The sequence below is a fragment of the Perca fluviatilis genome, chromosome 9, assembly GCF_010015445.1.
Source record: "Perca fluviatilis chromosome 9, GENO_Pfluv_1.0, whole genome shotgun sequence".
Lineage (NCBI taxonomy): Eukaryota > Metazoa > Chordata > Actinopteri > Perciformes > Percidae > Perca > Perca fluviatilis.
The window spans coordinates 39816717-39825920 of NC_053120.1; the positions used below are offsets into that span (position 1 = coordinate 39816717).

Genomic DNA, 9204 nt, shown 5'->3' on the forward strand with positions numbered 1-9204 from the left:
TCTCTCAGTCTGGTGTTTAATTGTCCAGTGATCAGCTCATTCTTCACTGTCATTCATTAACTCCACCACACCCACCTCTCTACTGATAATGTGAAAGGTTAAGACTTTGGAGGTTAAGACTTTGGAGTATCTTTATTAGTCAGGTGTTAACAGCTTTTCTCTCACATAACCAAAGCAAAATGTAGACTATCCCTCCGGTTCATTCTCCTGTGATAAATAAAGCACCTGTGGAAGGGGGATTCAGTTTATATTTGGAACATCACATCGAAACTTAAGACTTGTCGAGGTGAGTGACAGGACAAAGGCCTTTTATTTCACTGCATAACACGAAGGATTTAAATGGACAATCATTAACTCCAGTAATGCTTTCACAGACTGTACCTACAGGCTTTCTCCTCACTTTGACTGCTGCCTTGAGGAGTTTGATTCTACTACCTCTCAACATAATTGATCAAAATTTCAATTTCCATTTTGGATGGTATTGAAGTTTATTCTAAAACTTGCCAAGGTAATTGCTTTTTACCTCAATATATTGTATTTGTTACTTATACTGTCATAGGTTTGTTTATGTCCTTGATCATTTAGGAGAAAGAATATAAGAGCTGGGATATTCAAATCAATGCCAAAAATCTAACTGCATACTGTCACTGTGGGATCTGTGCCGTGTGTGTGTGTACACATGGTCTTAACAGTAAACTTAGCCCTTGTGTTGTCTTCCCGTCGCTGTGCAACTTTTTGTTTTTCTGGGTCAAAATTGAAATTATTTTTTTTTTTCGACACTTGTTGCTTTTCCACCGAGGTTTTTGTCACTTTTTTTAACGTTTTTTTCTGCACCTTTTGAAGTTTTTGTGTTTTTCCCTATGTTTTTGAAGCTTTTCCTGACATTTGTCACTTTTTTCAAGGTTCTTTTACAAAAAAATTTAAATGCTATGAAATTAAATAAAACTTGTGAAGAGCGTTGTAGGGAGCCATCCATGTTATTTCTTTTGACAATTTGGTTGAAAGAAACCAACATTTCTGATATAGAAACTTTTTGAAAATGGGTCAAATTTCACCCGAGGACAACAGGAGGGTTACATTTATTAATCAACTTTACTTCCGTGTTGAGTAGTTCAGCGCTAACATGCCACATACAATTTTAGATTCTACCACTGTACATATTGCACCTTCCTATGATAAACTGACTTTATAATAATCTTTTTGTTGTATTGCACTTTGAGTCTATATAAGTTAATATAATATACTGATAATTACCAACTGGGCAAAGCAGGTGACTTCTCCTGCGCCCAAAACTCCCAGAAGGCCTCAGGTTCACTGTGTCAACGAGGTTTGGTTATTTGATAAAATGCAAATTTCTTGTCTTTAACTACAATACGTAGTTCAATGTTAACTAAAGGAAGTTCTGCATCATTACCTCAACTTGTAGCCCTGTTTTAAAATGTAGTTTAAACCCTTGTTTTAAGTTTACAATGTGCTCACATTGTGCATTGTAACAAATAAAAATGTGTTTAATTAATTTGCTTCAGACTAATTGACACCAACAAAAAAAGAAAAACGGGCCACGTTAGTTTATGTATTCCAGCAGAGGAGCACTGGTACGTTTTGGGGCCTTTGTGTGGGGGTCAATGGGGGCCCAGGAACCCTTTTTTTTCCTAGGGGTCCCCAGGTTAAGCCAGCCTAATGTTTACACGTCACATTTCCAGACAATATCTGCATTTCATTTACTCACTTTCTCTACCTGCTACCATTTCTAAAAGAGAAAGTAGTTCCACTGACAACAGTGAAGTCTGGATTTAAAGGGAGTATTTAGGATACTGATAGTGGAAAGAATTGTCTTCTTTTCATCTAGACCTTTACTTTATAAGGCTGGAGACGAAATGTCTGAGGTGGTTATCTCAAAAGCTTAGCAGAAAAATGATCTCTGGCTAGATTCCACTAGGTCATTTGGGTGAACGGACCCTTTAAAGTTTCCTTCTGAGGTGTACTACTGGGAATTACTGGAATATTTGGGTCTTTCTAAATTATAGAGTGGGGTCTAGACCTACTCCATCTGTAAAGTGTCTCGAGATAATATAGCAGAGTACCATTGGCTCAAGGTAGCACAAGACAGACAGACATGTTGAAATATTCAGCTATCCTCCTATCATACTTTATACAGTGGGTTTTAAACAGGATGTGTTTACAAATACCAAATTAAATGTGAAAATACTGCCCAAATATTAATATATATATATGGACTAAGCACAAGTTTCATTTCCACAAAAAAGAAAATTAGAAAATTCCTGCACCTGATATTTCGGTCAAAAGGACCTTGGACGTCTTGAGACGTGCAGAGGTGATAAGTTTGTGCAGGAATTTTTCGGTTACACTTTACTTGAAGGTATCTACATAGGAGTGACATGACACTGTCATGAACGTGTCAAGTCATAAACGTTTATGACATAATGCTTCTTTCATTGTCATTCGGTTTTTGTCATGACAAGTTAGGGTTAGGGTTGGGGTTCATGTGTCATAACTGTGTCATGACAGTGTCATGTCACTCTTAGATACCTTCAATTAAAGTGTTACCAATTTTTCTTCCTTTCTTATTTGGAAATTGATCTTCTGGGGAATTAATTCCCTGCACCACAATGGAGACAAGGCAAGTGGTGTGTGTGTGTGTGTGTGTGTGTGTGTGTGTGTGTGTGTGTGTGTGTGTGTGTGTGTGTGTGTGTGTGTGTGTGTGTGTGTGTGTGTGTGTGTGTGTGTGTGTGTTACTTTCTACCTAACTTATGAGTTGTAGCCATGTTAACACAGTTGTTTATTTGTGTTTTCAGGAGGTGCGATGGCTGTCAGGCACACTGTGTGAATTCAACAATGTGTTGGCTCAGCGGTCCGTCTCTCTGACCTTTAGCAATCACACCGGGCAGGATGGTTTACCTGGCTCACACAGCTCACCGGCAGTTCCTGGGCCTGATGGCCGGGGTCATGGCCTGGATCCTCATCATGACCACAACCGGCCTCAACGAGTGGCGGCTGTGGTACGTGGCCGATGAGTCCGTCATCACCTCGGGCGTGGCCTGGGTGGGCATCTGGAGGGCGTGTTTCTACAGTCATGTCCTTCCCAGGATAGAGAACTGTCAGAGCATCGGCATCTCGGACCCCTTTGCTCCTGCAGAGATCCCTGTGGCTCAGGTGCTGATGGTGCTGGCGCTGATCTGCGGCCTGGTGGGGAACATCACCGCTGCAGTGGCTGTGAGGATGGTCTACTTCTCTATAGAGAATCGTAGGAACATAAGGCTGGTCTTTGTGCTGGCAGGGACCCTGTATGTGCTGACTGGGACGTTGTCATTGGTGCCGTTGATGTGGAACATGAGCTCTGTGCTTAAAAACAGCACCATAGGCTTTCCTCCTGAGTTCCACCTCCCCGCAGCTCCTGTCAGGCAGCAAGTCGGCTCGGCCATCGGAGTGGGCATCTTCGCCTCCATCCTGATGCTCATAAGCGGGGCGCTTCTCCTCTGCTACCGCTACGCCTGGGCGGCCCTCAGCACAAAGGCCCCCAGAGACACCCGGGATCCGCTCCAAGGTCCCTGGACAGAAACAACCCTAGCGCAGAAGTCTGAATTCCTAGATGGAACCAACCAAGGCAGGGATAATCCTGCATTTCACAGAGAAGAAATCTCATGATGGCAAAACATCAGAACACTTCATTTACAATCTTGGATTTGGATCTTTTTAATCAATGGGAAAGTGACTTAGACAGTGTCATTGGGGAAAAGTTTAAAGATTTCAAGCCGAGTGCTGCTCACAACATTTCTTAATGACTAAAGACTTACAGAATGAGTTTAGCCTTTCTTGTGGAACATCAACCATGTTATATTACAAGAAACACTGTGGTATTGATTATATAGCTGCTTTAATATTCTACGTTAATACAGCATGTTATGTATGATATGCCCGCTGGCTTGTGTAAAGTGAAGCTCTCTTGGATTTGTGTTGCCAGAGTTCAGGGACGGACGCATATCTGCAGATGTTATCATAAACTTTATCTCTCCAGTGTTATCCAATAGTGCTGTTTGGAGTGAGCGATCTGAGCGTCTCTGTAATGACTGGGGGAGGTGACATGACATGACATGCCAAGGTGTGGGCTTCTAACGGGGCCCCATGTGAGGAAGGATCTTAGAGGGTCAAGTTGACTGGGGGCCCTGCTCATGTGACCTGGGTAGGAGGCTGACGAGAGCAGGCATGTGAGTCTGGAGAGGGGGCCGCCTCACAGTAGTGATTGTTGCCAGGGAAGACACACACACACACACACACACACACACACACACACACACACACACACACACACACACACACTGCACCTCTCTGGAGGAGGAACAAAAGGCCCTCTTCAGCTGAGTACAGCTCTCTGTCAAAAACACAAGTCCCAGAAGTGGATGAAAGGTAGCTGTGACCACTCGTGCAACATGGTGAGGTGCTCCATCACAGACTTGATGCCAGTAATCTGTAATAGGAGAACCACTGATATTAATTTAATTGAGTATAACCAGTATTCACATTCCTCTAGATAAGAGATTTTGGGAAAGTATTTAAATCATTCTTTGTCTCTGTCTTCATCCACCCTCCCACCTCTCTCTTGCACATTCCCCTCTATAGATAAGCCTGACATAATCGCCTGAGCTGGTTATGTTTTATCTAATCTGTTATTCTAAGTCATATACTCTATCAGTTATAATAATTAATGGAGGAAAACTCATAAGAAGGCTCTGAGAGAGGAAGGAAGGTGATCAGTGCAATTAAAAACCCTCATGTCAAAGTATGTTGCCAAACGTACCATAGGTTTACAAAGATGGCATTTTATTTGCAGTTAACTAGATTCAAGAGAGATGACTGGGGGGGGTAAAGCTCCAAGCAGATGAGCAATTATGTTCTTTTATCTTCTTCAGAGATTCCTGCATCGGATGAACATTATTATAGCCAGGGCCATCTCCATGTAAGTAACTACAGTCATCTGAAAGATATAGTTACTGGTTACTTTTCAGATTTGCCATAAAAAAGAAAGACATTTATGATACGTTTTTTTCGTATTGTGCTTGTGACAAAAAAAGCAGTGCCTAGTTAGGACCCCTTGTTACAGATAAGTGTTTTATCAAAGCGTGATTTCCTCTCTTAAAGGGGAACTCCACCGATTTTACACATCAAAGTCTGTTTACAGGTGTTACACCTGTGTACCTTTGTGGCTTCAGGGGGAGCTGCGCCAAAGCTGTTAAATTGCCTCAAGTGATGTCACTTGCGTCAGCGTCGGCTGGAGCTGAAAACAAGTTTATAAATGAAATAAATCTGGAGGTGTGGAGTTAGAAAGAAGTGGTGTAACCAGACATCCGTAGTCCGCTCCTAATCTCTGCTAGAGGCTAGCAGCTCAAGGCTACATTAGCCACAACTAGCATAACACACCTAAATGTCCAGGCTGAGCTTTTGGAAGTTAATGTAGGCGCCAGGTTTTGATAAGGAAAGAATGCATAGAACAAAAAAGACGACATCACTGCTTCTGCTGCAATGATTTTGATCCTTTTTTTAACCGTCCATCCTGAGTCCGACATGGTTATAGGACTGCAATGCTTAACCCGTAGAGAGAGCTCTTTTAAATTCTCAGATGGTTTCATTAAGATAGCTGTTCAAGGCTCATTTCCTCTCCCATTAATCATCTCACAACCCCAAAGATTTATCTTGCGACCCTCTAAAGCAGACCACGCCCTGGGGGCCATTTTTCTGTACTTATCAAAAGGACTTTTACTTTTGATACTTTCAGTACATTTAGCTGAAAATAAAGGAACATTATCATGATGGTTTATTTGTTCTGAGTATTGAGTACTGATTTCACAAAACTGCAATTCTTAACATGTTGCACTGACATCATATCTGATCAAAGTTTCTCCATGTACATCTGAACAGTCAGTGTAGAAAGTCACGTTACATGTAACAATGGGACAAAGTTGTACCTTTTCTAGAGGTACTTTGTTGTGCCTTTGTTTAAGGTACATTATTGATCCTCAAAAGTATAATAGTGTCCCTTTAGAAGGTACAAACAAGTAAGGTACAATTTTGTTCCATTGACTAAAGGTACAACAATGTACTTTTGAGGGTACCACCCCAGTGACACGCTTTTGTTCCTTAAAGGTACTGTTTTGTACTTTTTTCCTTTGTGCTGTGAGAAGTTTGCTTATCAATTTTTTTTTCTGGTTTGCAGTCGGATGCATTTAAACATAATTAGTAGGCGACATGTCATTTCCTTAATGTTGCTGCACTGCCCGGCCCTAAAGCAAATGGAGTCTTACGGTAATCAAGGAGAACATCTCTGCAGTTGTTTTTCGCTGCCTCCCCTGCTGATAGCTGCTCTCACACTGGGAGACACCAGGCCCTCCCCTACAGCCTGCGTGGCGTCAGAGGATAGGAGGGTGCCTCTCGATACTCTCCATGTTCTCTGGCTCTGTGAGGCCTGGCTGGCAGAACCACTTTTTCTATCCTCAAAAGCAAAGTCTGTCATGTCTCGGCCCCCATATGCTTCTGTGACATCATTATCCCTTATTAACTTCATTCTATACACAAAAAGTACAATCATTAGAATGTGGAGGTTTAAAAGTCATACTTCTCCCATGCAATAACACATTTATGTCACTGTACCTGTGTCTATGTAAGTGATACAGACAGTTTTGGAGTGCAAAACTGACCTCTGACCCTGGCAAATTTGTGTAATTATGTCAAAGCGGGAGCCGCAAGGCCAACCTGTTCTACATTCTTCACAGTACACACTGCCCATTAGAGCATTCATTAAACACAGCTTAGCTCAGCGAGTGACCAGGAAATCTGATGGAATTAGTCTCAAGCTGTGTTTCCACCTCCACAGACACACCTGACGGACCAAGACGGCTGTTTTCAGTCCCCCCAGGGACCACTCCAGACCAAAATAGGTTATAGGTTTATGTGACTAACAGACGACCGGATGGGGAAAGAGCAAAAGAGCAGCCATGTTTCCAACTCTGACATAACTGAAGAAGAATAGGTTGATTGTTTCATACTGATTCATGTCACAGCTTCTCATTTTATCAACATGAACTGAAAACAACTTATTATATTCATTGTATTCCAACAGAGAATACAACACAAGAAAATTACTTTTTTATTACATGAAAAAAGAGAGAACTTTTCAATAAAATCTCAGTATACTTCTTTATGTGATTCATTCGAATGTGCTGCACAATACAGCCCATAAGCAAACTTAACCAGGCACAGAATAATGTGTGCTTGCTCTATGTTTTAGTATTAAGAATAACTTACAAATCACAGCATTTTAAAAGCTAAGGCATTCTGGAAGACTGGAAATAGTATTTTCTTCATTTGTTGGCACTGATAGGAGAAAGATCCTGACGCCACCCCAGAATAAAGTACATTAAGCATTTTATAAAACATAGCTTTTAAAAAAATATTCATTTTTACTGGTCACAGCAGGTTCTTTTCAAATGTAATGTGGGATTGTGCAGGTGAGTCATTCAAAGAAGCTGCAAATTCACCGAGGATTTGGTGGTGTTTTGGACAAACTAATTTTCACTGTTTTACACAACATTTGATCAACGCAAGTGATAAAGCAACCCTTACACAGGATGTTGTCTTTGATATAAACCAGATATTGACATCATTATTTTGAAGCAGTGTGAAGTGCAGTTCTACAGGTGATGATTGTGTTGTGCCGTCAGTCTCTATGCAGGTAATTATTTAACGATTCGTCCCTTAAACGTACTCGGAGCGCTTCCTGAAGGAAACATCTGTACTCATGACATGGTATCTGCGCTGCAGCACAGGCTGAGGCTCCTCCTGTGAACATAAGCAAGAGGTGACCAGAAGGAGCCCGGCCACTATGAGAAGAAATCCTCCGACCCAGCCGCAGAACAGGGCATCACCAAACTCCCACCGGGGCACCACATCAGGTATTTTATCATCAAAGAAACGTATCACAGCTAAATGGGCCATGTAGGACACGGGGATCAGACACAGCACTCCGGAGATCATCCCCAGCACCCCTCCCATGATGATTAAAGTCCTCTTGGTTCTGAAGCTTCCGCGTTCTTTACAGCTGTTGACCAGGTAAAGTCCAGGTATAGCCACTAGCATTCCCAGCATGCCCACAGCAAGGGAAGCACACATGAGGATACGGGCCAGCTTGAGGTCACTGGAAAGGCCCAGCAGGCTGTCATATGCTCTGCACTCCATACCCCCGACATCCTGGACCACGCATGTCTCCCACAGGCCCAGCTCGTAGCTCTCCACTGGCAGCAGAGCAGTGGACATGGTCAGCCACTGTGGTAAGAGAGTGGTGGTTAAAGCGCACAGCCATGCTCCGACATAGACCAGCATCCCCAGCAACTCCAAAGCGCAGGCGCATGTGTCCATCTTTCACTCTCTCTCTCTCTCTCTCTCTCTCTCTCTCTCTCTCTCTCTCTGGCCTCCACGCTTGACAGAGCCACAAGAGTTCTTCTGTGGCTGCACTTCAGATGGAGAGACCTGTTGGATGTCCAGTCGGGACCAAAACTGCTCAAAACACCTGATAATTACAGTTGACCGCTCAGGCTCTGGACTCTGAGCTCTTTCACAAACAGTTCCCACTCAGAGGAGCACACATCTTCTGCTGCAGGGAGGAGAGGGGGCCCGTTCGGAACCTCCCCTTTGCAGCCCTCCTGCTCCCGCTGCTGTGCCAATGGGCAGCAGGGGCAGAGGCAGAGATGGCCAGTGTCAACCCTCACCACAGGGGATGACATTGAATGTAGACAGGATATTATACAGTGCATTTCCTTGGGTAAGAGATGAATTCCTTCCATACATCCTGTGTGTCCCTCCCTTTGTATAAATAAGCAAACAAATTACCATGGGGCAGCTTAAAACAGCAAAGTCAGGTTATTATTCACAAATGCCAAACAAAGATAAGGTTCTCATAAAATGAGCTGCCTCTAGAGATACTATAAAAACTCCAGTTTTAATCTGTGTGATTAAGATTAGAACTCCTTTTTTTACAGAACTCAAAACTCTACTCAAAATGACCATCTTGTAAACCTATGAATAAACTCAGTCATAAACACACAATTATTAATGTATCATGAAGGTTGTGCTCCTAGGGAAACTTGTGGAAACGCACAATCACCGCCTTCAAGATAATTCCTTTATTATCCATGT

General features: G+C 42.6%; 2 protein-coding genes across 3 annotated transcripts; one reads left to right on the top strand and one right to left on the bottom strand.

Annotated features, from left to right (window-relative positions):
• The first annotated feature begins 111 nt into the window (after positions 1-111).
• Positions 112-6651, top strand: cldn34a (claudin 34a). 2 transcript variants are annotated; one of them, XM_039810935.1, is made up of 2 exons: positions 112-508; positions 2817-6651. In XM_039810935.1, exon 2 carries the CDS (start codon positions 2911-2913, stop codon positions 3664-3666), a length of 756 nt encoding a protein of 251 aa, XP_039666869.1. In that variant the 5' UTR covers positions 112-508; positions 2817-2910; the 3' UTR covers positions 3667-6651. The 2 variants fall into 2 exon arrangements, with proteins under 2 accessions (XP_039666869.1, XP_039666870.1); XM_039810936.1 differs by having other exon boundaries at positions 112-286.
• A 495-nt stretch (positions 6652-7146) lies between these two features.
• LOC120565282 (putative claudin-24) lies at positions 7147-8742 on the bottom strand. The gene has a single exon (XM_039810937.1). The coding sequence runs from the start codon at positions 8425-8427 to the stop codon at positions 7768-7770; it is 660 nt and encodes a 219-aa protein (XP_039666871.1). The 5' UTR covers positions 8428-8742; the 3' UTR covers positions 7147-7767.
• Positions 8743-9204: the final 462 nt, after the last annotated feature.

Coding starts and splice junctions, on each gene's coding strand:
- cldn34a (XM_039810935.1), top strand. CDS start 2,911: ATGGTTTACCTGGCTCACACAGCTCACCGGCAGTTCCTGGGCCTGATG.
- LOC120565282 (XM_039810937.1), bottom strand. CDS start 8,427: ATGGACACATGCGCCTGCGCTTTGGAGTTGCTGGGGATGCTGGTCTAT.